We start from the raw sequence: 14,027 nt of genomic DNA, 5'->3' as shown, positions 1-14,027 counted from the left end.
AATTAAGGTTAGACAGTGTATGTTATGCAAGTGAATTTCTCACTGCTTTTTAAACAAAAAAAAATATTTTAAAAAAACTTTCTATTCTGCCTTGCACTCTGTTTCAAGTCTAAGGCCCAGTCCTTTCATGCGTTTTCTTGTCCTGCCCCCCCCTTTAATGGGAAGGCTTAAGTATCCTGTTGAAATCAATAGCACTTAAAAGCCCCTAACCTGAGGCTGCATCGTGCCATAATAGGAAAATTCATGATAAAATCTAATGTTTAAAAACAGCTGCAGCACTAAACAGCAGCAAACACACACACACAAACACAGAGAGAGTAAAACAGCAGGGAATCCAAACTGAAGGAGTTGTGGATAGAAGCAATTCAGATTCCAAATGAATTCCATCTTTGCGGCATATCTTAAAAGGTGCATGAACAGGGTGAGGCTGGAGCCACGAGCCTCGAGGAGGGGAAGCTCACCACGGATCGGGCCTTCCTTGCAAAACGGGGGGGGGGGAGCCCTCTTTGTCGAGCAAAAGCCAAGCATCACGCCAAAGTTCCCTGGAGCTTGGCGAGGCCTAAAATGGCCAAATTGAGACAGCAGCCTCAACTTAAGCCTCCAGGGGGCCCCCATTTTTCACTCTCCAGAAGCAGCTGCCTAACATTGCCAATTGCACTTTAGTCATGAGGAAGAGAAGTGCTGGAACTCAGTGGGATTTTACAACCGTCTTCTCTGCAGCGGCAAGTGGTGGGCAGGGAGGGAGTCATGGGAGAGAGACGGCTGCCATTTTCTTCATTTGTTCATCTCTAAAGCTTAAAATATAATCTGTAACCCAAACAGTTCTGGGGTTAAAAAAAAAGCTACACTGGGGCAACATGACGTAATTTCTTGTTCCGTAGACGCCTTTGTTTTCGCCAGTTTCCCTGCTCGGATGACATTCTCCTGCTTTGACAAAATCTGGCGTTTTCACTGTTGCTTTTGGATAATCCATCAGGCAGATGGGAGCAGAGAAACCGGGGTTCGGATCCCCGCTTGGCTGTGAAGCTGCTTGAAGGCACAGTCCCTCCCCACAAGTGGATAGGCAGATCGGCAGGGAATGATGGCTTGATAAATAGCACCTCATCCAGTGCACATGCGCTGTGGCTCGCTCCATAAGTACAGGGAATGTGGGGGGACCACAGATGCCTCTCACATTCCACCCAGCCCTCATTCTCACTTGGGTTCAAGTTGTTTGCCTCAAGGAGTTGGGGGGGGGGAATGATGCCTCTGTTGACCTCTGAGCTGGTCTTCATCTGGACCTGTCTGAGGATGGATCCTTCCCTGAGTAGCCTCGTGCCACTCTTACACACTGTGATCCTATCCAGCCTCATATGGGAGGATAAAATCAGGTAACAGCCCCTGCCCTGAACGTCTTGGAAGGTGAGACAAGGTGGAAGTCTGTGCTTCATTAATTAAATGTTAATGTTATCGCTTTTACAGCAGTCTGTAGTCTGCTGCCTGCTCAATTCCAGATTTTAAAAGACGCAAGATTGGGGATGGGCTGTGGCTCAGTGGTGGAGCCTCCGCTCAACATGCAGGAGCTCCCGGGCTCAATCCCTGGCGTCTCCAGCTAAAAGGCTCAAGTAGTAGATGTTGTGAAAGGGTTTCTCCCAGAAACCCCGGAGAGGTGAGTCGTGCACACCACCCTGAATTCCTCGAAGGAAGAGTGGGATAGATAACAACTAATAGCGAACAATAGTGAACTTTTAAAGCATTGTTTTAAATTTAGCCCAGCAAGGTGTGAGGAAGCTGCCGGCCAAGAAGGGCAAGTCCATCATGCCCACGGCCGCGTGGCCCTTGGATTCTGCCCTGGGAAATGACGGGCGCCAAGGCTGACCATTCAAACCTGTGCCCCATCCCAGAAAACTGTAGCCAGCAGGAGGTCCCTCTCCAGCATGAAGGGACTCCACCCAATTCTGTTTGTTGGAGCAGCCAATTTGTTCTGGCTGTATGATGGCATTAGAGTGGACTCAATCAAGTAAGCGGCGTTCTAGGTGCTTTGCATATAATTTCCCCATGACTGATAAAAAGCTGATAGGGCGAAAGTTTTCAGGTAAATTAGGATCGCCCTTCTTGTAAATTGGGATTATGATTGAATTTAACCATGAATTTGGGAGAACACCATACTGATCAATAGATGTGAATAGCTTGGCTAATAGCAAATTTCTTGAAAAGTTCGACAGGGAGTCCATCAGGGCCGGGGGCCCTACCTGGTTTCAAGTTATTTATTAATTCTGTGATTTCATCAGTATCTACTGGAAGCCATCTAGAAATATTAGAGGGGATCATCTCATCAGGGCTAGATGGGGGGCAGTATAGGAGTTGTAAAGCGTAGAGAAATGCTCAACCCATATTTGGGGAGAAATGCAAGCTTCTGATAAGGGATTGTTATTTAACGCCCTACAGATTGCCCGCCAAAAAGCCTTTCCATCCTTAGATTTGATAGATAGGAAAGGTTGGTTCCATCTATACTGAAAATGATCATTCTTTTTCTTAATAATTAAACCTTGGAAGCATTCTGTTAGTTTTTTGAAGAATGGCGGGAGGAATGCAGAGAACCCGTTTTTGGTGTGGTATTCAGCCAAGATGTTACCAGCGTTACAGTTTCCCAGGTATGATTTGTTCATAAAATCGCTGATATCTGCTTGATCCCTTTTGAACCCTGGAGACCCTAATCCTTTCCAGGAACCCCACCCCCCACCCGCCAAGCAAGAACTCCACCATCTGAATAGGAAATAAAGGAGAATCAAAAACAAACCTTAAAAGAAGGAGGGGGGGAGAGTCTAAATTAAATTCCCTGGATTTCAAGCACACAAAACAGAGCTGGCACGTTTATGGGAATTATTTTCTCAGGTGATAAATATTTCAGAAGTGTTACTGCTTTAACTGTTGTTGTGATTTATGCATTCAGCTTTGCATCCTTGCCTGAGCTGGGGCTCTAAGGGGCAGTGATGCAAAGCAGAATACGGAAAGGGCTGGTCCCCTACTTCCCCCATCTTCAAAACAGCACCTTCATGTCCCCAAATCCTTCTTTGCTGCCCGAGATTCTCTAGGATGTTGTCCTGAGGGCTGGGACCTGGCACAAAGGAGCTGCCTGCTGTGATGTACCCATCTGGCCAGGCTTCTGGGGGTGGGCGAGGAGTGGGAATCAGTGCTTGTCTTTTGGCCCTTGCTGTGAGAGGAGGATTTCTGGATTCCAGGGTCTTCCGTTAGCCCTGTCTGCACATACAGAGGGTGTCCCTAGTTCAGATCTTAATGTTTATTTACCTTCCAACATTTCACAGATAGCAACTTTATGATGTCTTTGTAAGGCCCTTCTTATGGCAAAGACCACTGTCTGATCATTCCCAAAGGCCACGGTGGGGTGGTGGTAAGGTTGCCAGCTCGAGCTTGGGAAATTCCTGGAGATTTGGGGGTGGAGCCTGGGGAGGGCGGGGTTTGGAGAGGGGAGGAACTTCAGAGGGCTTTCATGCCACAGAGTCCACCCTCCAATGCTACTGTTTTCTCCAGAGGAACTGGTCTGTCTTGTCTGGAGATCATTCGTAGTTCCAGGAGATCACCAGGCCCCACCTGGTGGCTGGCAACCCTAGTTGTTGTTTGGATAGTCATTCTAGGGTTTGGGAGATCTAAGGTCAGAGTCTTGCTAGTGGCTCTAAGAAATGAGATGCTGGGAATTCTACAAATGGAGGTCTCAACAAGTTTTTTTCTTACAGAGATCAGGCATTTGGAATGGACCTGTGGTATGAGGGGAGCTTGCAGTTGTACCTTTGTTTTCTCTGTAGAGCAAACCACAACTCTCCAGAGATGTCACAGATTGGCAAAAACAGGGGTGGAGGGACTTAATCCTCCTTCTCCTTGTGCCACCTGAATCCAGGACCCTGTGCACCTGATTTTCAGAGCGAGAAAAATTCCATTCCTGGAAGCCCCCGTGTCTGTTTGAGCCCTTCTCACCCAGGAAACTCTCTGAGTAACTGTGAACTGGTCACTCTCTTCAAGCCTAACCTACCTCTTAGGGGTGTTGTCATGAAGATTAAATGGGAGAGGGGGAAGAAGAAGAAGAAGAGATTGGATTTATACCCCACCCTTCACTACCCAAAGGAGTCTCAGAGCAACTTACAAACTCCTTTCCCTTCCCCTCCCCACAACAGACACCCTGTGAGGTAGGTGGGGCTGAGAGAGCTCTGACAAAAACGGCTCTTTTTCAAGGACAGCTCTTATCAGAACTACGGCTTGCCCAAGGTCATCCAGCAGGTGCAAGTGGAGGAGTGGGGAATCAAATCCGGTTCTCCCAGATTAGAGTCCGCGCACTTAACCACGACACCAAACTGGCCGTGTGTGTTGCCCTGAGCTTTGCAGAGGAAGCCTTGGATAACCGTGTAACAGATAATCCTGAGCTCCCCAAGTTCCAGATTTCTGCATGTTGCATTCATTTACGTTGTGATGGCTGGGTTTTTAATGATCAATTATCAACAGTTCAAAATGAGCATCACCAGCATGCGGGACAGCAAATGAAATAGCAGGCTGGGTGTGACACGGCATCTCACCAACAGCCAGTGTGGTTAAGAAGAGTGGCGGTCTCTAATCTGGAGAACCAGGTTTGATTCCCCATTCCTTCCCCTAAGCCTGCTGGGTGACTGCTTACCTCATAAGGTGCCTGTTGTGAGGCGAGGAAGGGAATGTGATCGTAAGCCACTTTGAGACTCCTTAAGGTAGAGAAAAAGTGGAGTATCAAAACCAGCTCGTCTTCTTTTTGCACGCATGTGCAACTGAGACAAAATGCATCTGCTTCCTGCTTTGGAAGTTTTACAGCCCTGGGAAAGAATGACAACTCTAGTAATCTCTACTTAACAGCGTTTGTACACAGCAATCCCAAAAGGCAGAAAAATGAGGGCAGTGGGTATTGGAAAACAGGGACAGCCCCTGCTAAATTGAGACAGTTGAAGCACATGACTTTTGCCACAAATTCTCGAGGTGACCTTTGGCACGACGTGATTCTCTCAGCATCGGTCCTGCATCTGCGATATGAGGCTACGATTCCTGACTGTTATGTGCATGTATGAAAAGAGTTTTGAGCATTCTTTTTAAAGTTTTACAGTGCAGTCCTTTCTGCATTGACTCAGAACCCAATCCTACTGATTTGGATGGTGCTTTCTCCCATGTAACTCTGTGTAGGACTGCAACTATTCGTCTTAAACTGCTCAGTACATTCTTATGTTCTGGTTCTTGGTTTTTTGAAATATTGTGTTTTAATTAACAACCTGCAGTGTTTACGTTTGCATTATGTTTTGTTTTATGAGGTGCCTCCAGTAGTTTCCCCGGGGAAGCGTCTTAATTTCCCCCCCTAGATAAATAAAATAAGCTTTAGCACTCGCCACTTTGAACATCATCTGATAAAGGCTTCTAAGCAAGTAAGTGGAATGCATAGGGGTAGAGCACATATGCTAAAGTCTAGATCATGGTTTCTGTCTTAGGATTTCTTAAGGTTCTGCTTCCCCAGCGATGGGGGTACTAGAACAGGAAGTGGGGCAGGAAGAATGGTATAGAGGATGTACTTAGTAGCCCCAAGATTCAAGCTTGTTTCATGGCTAACATTGATCCCACAAGCACTGGTGCTCTTCTGGATTGGCACGGTCCCCCTGTGGGAGTGTACGTGTCAGGCAAATTGAGTTGCCTAAGCACTAGCCCACTGGGGAAACTCAGAGAGAGTTCCTTCCCCCAACCAGTCAGTTACTTCTGTAGGGAGTGCAGGGCCAAGTAATTTCCAGGGGTGAAGAGGCTAGCTTCTCAAGAAGGTTTTGGATACGTGCTAAAAACGCACTGCACTTTAAGAGCATGTGTGGTTACTTCTTTTCCCCATAACACGATGAATTAATACCAGTGCTACCAGCCCATTTTGATGGGATTTGTGCCTTTGATCTGCACACACGTACAATAAAGGCAGATGGAAATTGCTTATCACAGAAGTCGAGGTATTGAATCTGTGAGGTGGGAAGAAATATAGGCATTCATGAGGACTAGACACCAATGGACGGGAGTACAACTGGAAGAGCCACGGCCTACCCATTCTACGTGGCCTGCCTATCAAAAAGGCAGATATGCTTTTTCTGCTTTATGAATGTGTTTGTTTTGTTCAATCATGAAAATACCCATTTCCTCTCTCTGCTTTAACCATTGTGTGATACAGAGTCCAGTGGTGTTTATGCTAACTGGAAATCGCTGCTAATGTTTAATTAAGAATTTGCTTTGTTGCATGTCTATTAAGTTGGCTGGGAAGGTGGGACTGAAGGCCACCTTTCCCTGATGGCTCAAGATCTGGATTGGGGGGGGGATAAATTAACACAAATAATCTTATATACCTCCAATTAAAATATTCATTTAAAATTTTTGTTTTTGCCCCAGAGAGTTTGGAAAACTGAACGTAAGCCCATTCTTTAAAGAGAATTATCTTAAATGGCAATAATCCGTTTAATGCCCACAGTGAAGCCAGAGGCGTTGGGCAGGCCCCGTGGTTGCCTTGGCTTGACATTGTTTTGTTATTGTCACCCAGCACAGCCATCTGGTGCTGTCAGTTTGAGGACAGGCTCTCTTGTAAATTTGGTACTCTGTCCTTCTGTATTAATGCACTCAAAGCGATGCCGTGTGAAGCGGCTTGGAAAAGGAGAGGTGGTCCTGGACATGAATGTTGGTGGCAGGCCGGATCTCATCCGTTCTTTTCAAACGTGGTTTGTCCTCCCTCCTTCTCAGAGTAAGCAGGTGGGGAGGGTAACACACTGCCTCTTCCCCCATCCCTCTGTGGCTTGCTGGGCAGAAAGTATAGTTGAAAAAACGGGGAGATTTTCTTTTCTTCAAAGCTCTTGTTAGGGTGCACCGCACACCCTCAGAATTGCAGCCCGTCAATCGAAATGTTTGTATCATATACAGTTCAGTGGTGCAAATGCACAAAATTTCTGTTGTTTCTCTTTTGCATAATTTATCCAGGTTTTGCTAGTCGGGGTGGGGTGAAGGAGCTGTGCAAAGCAGCGAAGCCAGCCTCCAGTCGCTGGAAGTTCGATTCAGGCTCTCCTTTGGCCTTCTGCCCACATAGTTCCAAGCATCTTTCCATAGTGGGGAGGACTGTAAATCTGCTTTTTGTCCTGAAATCAAATCCCGCAGACTTCTGCTCATGCTGCACACCTAAAGAATCATAAGAGACCAGTAACCCTCCCTGTGATCACAGGGGTGAGTACCACAGGCAGGGACTTAGAATGTTAGAGTTGGAAGGGACCTTGCAGGTCATCTAGTCCAATCCCCTGCACTCTGCAGGAGCAGAGCCGAAAGATAGCCCTACAACATACCCAAAAGATGGTCGTCCAGCCTCCGCTTGAAAACGTCCAGCGAAGGAGCGCCCACCACCTCCCGAGGCAGACTGTTCCACTGCTCAACCACTCTTACAGTTAGGAAGTTTCTCCTGATATTTAGCCGGTAACGACTCCCTTGTAATTTCCACCCATTAGATCTAGTCTTGCAATCCGGAGCAAGAGAGAATAGATCTGCTCCATCTTCTACATGACAGCCCTTCAAATACTTGAAGACTGCAATCATGTCCCCTCTAAGCCTTCTCTTTCCCAGGCTAAACATACCCAGCTCTTTCAGCCTTTCCTCATAAGACTTGGATTCAAACCCTCTCACCATCCTGGTTGCCCTCTTCTGGACACGCTCGAGCTTGTCAACATCCTTCCTAAATTGTGGTGCCCAAAACTGGACACAGGACTCCAGGTGAGGCCTGACCATAACAAGGTGGTACTTCAGCATTTCCAGGTGTGTCCAGAGTGGAACAGGTTTGTCCCAGTGAGGAAGGATCATGACTGTGCATGTGTTCACAGTCCTGGCTTTAAGTTAACCCTCCTTCCACCCCCCTTGTCCTGGTGTGCCATAATAATTAAAGCTGGACTTTGTCCTGGTATAATTTCCTAGGCTTAACACAAACCATAGAGGTTTTTCTCAAATGCTAGAGCATCCATCCCCCTGCAACGTGCCCTGCGCGATGATGTCACCTCCGGGTGACATCATCGCGCCGGGCATGTTGGTGCAGATGGGGCTGCTCGGGGGTGGGGCTCCCCCCACCGGCCAGCTGAGTGGTGGCAGATTGGGGGCCCCAAAGGCAGGGAACCCCTCGCCCCCATTGGGGGGGATGGCACCCCTACTGACGGAGCTAGTTTGTTATTGCCTGCTTCAGCATAGCAATCCCGGACTTCTTTAGTAGCCTCCCATCCAAGCACTAACTGGGGCCGCCCCCACTCAGCTTCCAAGATCTCACGAGACTGGGCTAGCCTAGGCCGGTGTTCCCTTTAAGCTGAGTTAGTGTAAGCTAGCTCACAGTTTTTTAGCCTCTGCCTCACACATTGTTGCTCAGGAAAGATGGCTCCAGAGCAAACTAATTTATGCTGTGGCCAAATCGCTGGCTCACAACTTGAATGCCAGTAGCTCACAAAGTAGTATTTTTGCTCACAAGACTCCACAGCTTAGAGGGAGCAGCTCTCCAGGTCAGGTGGGTAAGAGCTACCTTGTTAGAAATGAGGGCCAAGTGGCTCCAGGTGGGATGGTGCACCTGCTGCCCCCACTCTGGCTACTGCCTTAAAATTAATTCCCTCCGTCTAGCTGGTGAGATACACACAGGGCATTTTTCAAAAGATCTCTTTAATTTCCAGGCCTTCTTTTAAAACAATTGGTGCTGATTAGTGGTACAGCGATCACTAGTCATACAGCAATTAACAGCAAAACAAAAACAAAAAAACTCGGTCTCGGTGCCATAATTTTGTTTTATCCCCAAACTGGAATCTGGCAATAACTGCAGCCTTAGCTAGGGTAGCACCTGTCTTTTCAAGAAGTCCCCCCTGCCCTCCGTCTGGATATCACCCTTCTCTTCTGCATCATTGCTTCATTGCGGATGGAACTTCCATTTCGCTTTGCCCGCACTGCAGGGGTGACCTGTTGAGGGAGGTGGGCTACAAGACCACAAGCAGATTTGATGACCCTGGATTTTAATATTATCCACAAGAGAGAAGGATGTGTCTGTTTTCCCTGCCCGATTCATCATTTAAAACTACTATGCCTTCCCTTTTAGTTCTGTCACCCACCCACCCCAAATCTAGGAATCCTTATCTTGTTGGGAATATATCAGGCTCCCTTGATGGTGAGGTAAACTGAAAGTGGTCCCTAGGCCAGGGCATTGGGGAAAGGATGCTAGGTGGGCAACATTTCCAGGGGCCCTGCTCACCTTGGAGACCCGTGGAGCTGGGTAGGTCACATGGCTTCTTTTCACGTTAGGTTTGGGTAGGATGTGTGGCTAGCCTGATCGCATCAGATCTCAGAAGCTAAGAAGGGTCAGCCCTGGTGAGTCCTTGGATGGGGAACTTCTGTCCTGCTGTGGCTGCTTTCTCTGTAGGCCCTTCCTTTGGCCGGAGCTGAGGAGTGGCACACTGCCTGAACCCTGGCCAGATATCCCTCAGTGGCTCTTAGGTTCAGGATCTAGAAAGGTACTCCAATCCCACAGTTTCAGGATCTAGAAAGGTACTCCAATCCCACAGTTTTGATGATGATGATACACTGCTTGTTTGCCACTTCCTCACCTTGCCAGACAGGCCTTGGCCAAATGCTGCATTCTCACTTTTTGCTCCGTTCTATAAAAGGGGTGTAAGAATGATGCATGGCGCAGTCTTGCCATGGCAATAATTGAAACATCCTTTCGAAGGACTCTGCACAAAAGCACACATTTGTAATTTCTCATTTTCTTACATCACAGCAGCATCCCTCCGGAGGACCTCAGGGGCTGCCTGAAAATCATCCTTTTTATCCACACGGCACCCCTGTGAGGTAGTAATTGGCTCAAGGCCACTCTGCCGAGGTCCACAGCTGAACAGGGCTTCGAACCCAGATCTCCCTGAACCAGGTTTCAGCTGCAGCCTGCTGGCCTTCTTTCCTTCTTCTTGAAAAAACCATAACAAAACCAAAACAACAGTCATTCTGTTGTATGTGGTATTTTGTGAACAAATTAAACTCTAGACACGTTTCCTTGGATCTTCAGGCTGTCCCTCAATGTTTCTGTCTTAGAAAACCGGGGCAGTTGGCCGTGCCAGCCCGGGCCCAGGCACCAATCTCACAGTCTGCCGCAGTTCTTACAATGAGAGTTTGGGAGGGTGCGTGTGGCTCTCATGCGCATTGCTTTCCCTTGGAAATCAATAGGAAAAATTTGGTTGTGTGGAATTTGGACAGTGAGCCCTGGCATGTGTGAGGCTTTCCTTTCTGCTAAAAATCCAACGGAATTCTGTGTGCACCGTCCTCAGGATTAAAGCACTGCATCGCTGGGTCATAGGAAGGCCCACTAGTCCGGCATCCTCTTTCCAACAGAGGTCAACCAGGCACTTCTTCCCCTGTTGTTTGCCCTGTGGAATCTGTACATGGAGATTTATTTAACTGTCACTGCTGAACTTGTACAGTCTGTAAAAGCCTGTGTGGATTCTACTGTTTACTTATGTGTGTGTGTGAACCAGCGGTTTCCACCCACCAACCCCTTTTTGAGTTCTGAATCGACCTCTGACAGCTTCCTTAGGTGATCCAAGTTTTGGCAGCATGAGGGAAGGAGAAAGATTGGGTTGTCACACTTTCAGAGCACTCCTGAGACTCATCACGTAGAGACTGTGTGGCTCTCCACTCTGATAATATTTGATCCAAAAGGAGGAGGAAGGAGTGAGCAGAATTAGCTTGGTGTGTGTGTGTGTGTTGGGAGAAGCACATTCCACATAAAGAATCACCTCACAAACCCCTGTGCACCTCTGTATACCTTTCCACATTTCCGTTTTTAGTGCCAAATTGTTTGTTGCCAGAAAGAACTAACTGGGCACAGCTGTAGGATCTATGAGCTTATTGTGCAAGGTTGAGTTACAAGCAATGGCAGCAATGCTGGCAGATTTTTTTCCCCCTATAGATTTTGTATCTCTGGTTATAGCCACCATGTTATGGAAAACACAATACTGCCACTGAAAACGGCAGCCATGGTCGAACGCTCTCCCTGCCCTCCATAATGAGTAGCACAACTTACTCCTCTTTCTTGGCATCATTGTTTTATGAGTTTTTCTCTCTCCCTACTCTGTATCACTGGCTTTTGCTGGCTGGCTAGCAAAACACCTGTGTTAGGTCTAGGAAGTGTAACTGTGCCTGGGCTAGGGATGCCAGCCTCCTGAGGGGACCTGGGGATCCCCTGGAATTACTGCACATCTCCAGATTACAGAGACCAGTTCCTCTGGAGAAAATGGATGCTTTGGAGGGTATATGCTATGTCATCGTACCCCACTGAGGTCCCGGTCCTCCCCAGGCTCCATCTCCCAATCTCCAGGACCGATTTCACACAAGAGCTGCGCCACGGTCGCGCCTCCCTTTATCCCGCTTCTGTTGGTCAATTTCCCACTTGAAGCTGCGCGGCCGCATTTTAACTCGTGGCTTCGCCTGATTTTCCCCGCGGTTTCGTGATCCTGTTTTGTGAAATCGGTCCACGAGTTTCCCAACCAAGAGCTGATGACTCTACCTCCATTCCCCCCCCCAGGTGGCCAGGGGGAACCTGGCAACCCTAACCTGGGCAGTGCCACTGCGGACTGGACTACACCATTTCAGATTACAGGGTCAGGTGCACAGGATCTATTAAAATATCTCTGTAGATAGAAAACTATCATATAATAGAGAAGCTGGGCTAGAGTCCTTCTCCTCTGATATCTAATTTTCTATGAACGTTTTTTTTTAATGGGGAGGGAAGGCAACGAGGTATAGCCTGATCTCATCAGATCTTGGAAGCTCAGCAGGGTCAGTGCTTGGAAGGGATGTGCCAAGGAAGAGTCTGCAGAGGAAGGCAATGGCCAACCACCTCTGCTTCTCACTGGCCTCGAAAGTCGCTAGGTGGGGTTGCCCATAAGTCGGCTGTTACTCGACAACACTTTAGACACAGAGATTCAGATTCAATCACGTGAGCCTCCACCAGCAGTCCATATGACCAAAATGTCGCTGTGCCCCTTCAGTGAGAATAAGCTCCAAGTTATGTTTGGAGAAGGATCAAGTTGAGCAACACCCAGGACTTTTTTTGTAGAAAAAGCCCAGCAGGAACTCATTAGCATATTAGACCACACCCCTGACTGTCCAGCTCATTAGCATATTAGGCCACACCCCATGCCTTCCCTTGGCTTGCCTGGGCGCCCCATGCCCTTGCAGGGAGTCTGGGCAAGCCGGCCCTTGGACTGGCCGGGGAAGGCATGGGGAGGCATTAATCCCTCTTGGCTCCCCCCCCCCCCCCCCCCCCCCGGCCCACCCGCCTCGGAGTCGCTGGGGGGAGTCGCTCTCCAGGCCTTCTCTCTGTAGCCATGCACGCAGAGGTTTTGGCTGTACTGGGCGTGGCCAACTCTGAAGCCAGCCGGAACTCCGTTCCTGTGCGTTCCTGCCCAAAAATAGCCCTGGCGACACCTTATGTAGAGGGAGGAGGAACGCAGCAGTGGGATGCAGCTTTCAGGGGCAGCCCCGCGATCCTATTAATGTGTCGTTTGGCCCTCTGTTTTCTTGGGGAGGGCAGATTACTTTTTCCTTGCAACGCAGTTTAGAAAGTTAACAATTCTTGTTTTCAAAACTGTCCAACTTTAGTAATTTCTTTTGGTAATAGCATGGTTTTACACTGTTGCTTGTTGATGACAACGATGATGATGAATCCTTCATCTAATTTCTGTGCATTTCCCCCCCTTTTCCACGAAGACCTTACCTGTTTGGAGCAGGATGTTTTTCCATAAAAGCTCCGTGGTGAGTTCCGTTCAATCCCAGCATGCCTTCTAATTAATTTGCTGTACTCACTGGAAATCACCATTCATTGCTTTTAAAAAAACAAACCCAAAGACAAAAACCTGCATGAGCTTATTCCTTACATAAAAGTGACGCGTGATTTAGGGCGGAACTAAATGTGACGCTGAGCCTGGATTTGTTGACGAAGACGGCAACCCTCCCATCTCATGCTTCCACCGCCTTGTCCCAATTGTGTGCAGTCGTGGAATTACGTGATGAGGCATCGTTGTATTGTGCGTTTCCTCGGTGCTTCCCCAGAGCAGCCAGTAACATAAAGCTAAAGAGAAAGATGCCCGACATGAGGTCATGGCCTACACTTCCTTAACTAGTCTAGGTCAGAGTTCCAGGAGGGAGGTCTCAACGCAGAGTTGCCGCTTTTCTGCAGCAGACCTGTGTTTGCCCTCACGTTTAGTTCTGCCTTTATATTATGAAGCCAATATTCCTTGTTCTCTGTTGATGTCTCTGCACCACAGGCATTTGGACCGGAGGCATTTCCTGCCGGTCATGGCTGGCTTGAGGCTGTGTACAAAGAGCTTTTCAGATACTTGAAGGTGGGCATCGGGTTGCCAGCCTCCAGGTGGGACCTGGGGATCTCCCGGAATTACAGCTCACCTCCAGACTACAGAGATCAGTTCCCCTGGAGACAAGGGATCCTTTGAAGGGTGGGCTCTATGGCGTTGGATCCCACTGAGGTCATTTTCCTTCCCACGCTCCACCCCCAGATCCCCAGGAGTTCCCCAACCTGGACCTGGCAACCCTACTCCCATCCCCCCACTGGTGGCCTGGGGGGGGGAACCCAACAAACCTACTTGTACGTCATTCACTGAGTGGGTGTTTAGCAAAAACTGTGACCAGGGAAGCATTTAGGCTTGGTTAGTGTCGAACAAAGCGTAACAAGGAAGAAGAGTGGGCGGTGCCACTTTGTCCAGTCGACAGGCATACAGGAGACTTCAAAGAAGTGCTTCAGTCTGGGTCCACCACGCCCCCTTTCAGCCAGCCCCATTAGATGGTGTGCCCAGCTCTCGCTGCTGCTTGTCGTTGGCGTCCAGGGGTGGGATGAACTCTTGATCGATGATCAGCAGTGAGTTATTCCCAAAAGGCTCCTGAGAGTCATGGTGGTCCCCCAGACACGTTTTTGTGCACCCAGACTACGGTTC

General features: G+C 48.4%; 1 protein-coding gene across 4 annotated transcripts in view; it reads left to right on the top strand.

Moving 5' to 3' along the window:
• Positions 1 to 14,027, top strand: part of BCAS3 (breast carcinoma amplified sequence 3) — an 812,136-nt gene that overhangs the window by 356,017 nt on the left and 442,092 nt on the right. For 3 of the 4 annotated variants that reach the window (XM_015420601.1, XM_015420405.1, XM_015420473.1), the window contains exon 17: positions 12,787 to 12,831. The exons of the other annotated variant lie outside the window; for it this stretch is intronic. In XM_015420601.1, coding sequence (XP_015276087.1) covers positions 12,787 to 12,831 — 45 coding nt within the window. The remainder of the gene's footprint in view (positions 1 to 12,786; positions 12,832 to 14,027) is intronic. 4 annotated transcript variants of the gene reach the window in all.

The sequence above is a fragment of the Gekko japonicus genome, unplaced genomic scaffold (genome assembly GCF_001447785.1).
Source record: "Gekko japonicus isolate JY-2015 unplaced genomic scaffold, Gekko_japonicus_V1.1 scaffold348, whole genome shotgun sequence".
NCBI classification, from domain to species: Eukaryota; Metazoa; Chordata; class Lepidosauria; order Squamata; family Gekkonidae; genus Gekko; species Gekko japonicus.
This window is presented reverse-complemented; position numbering and strand designations above follow the sequence as displayed.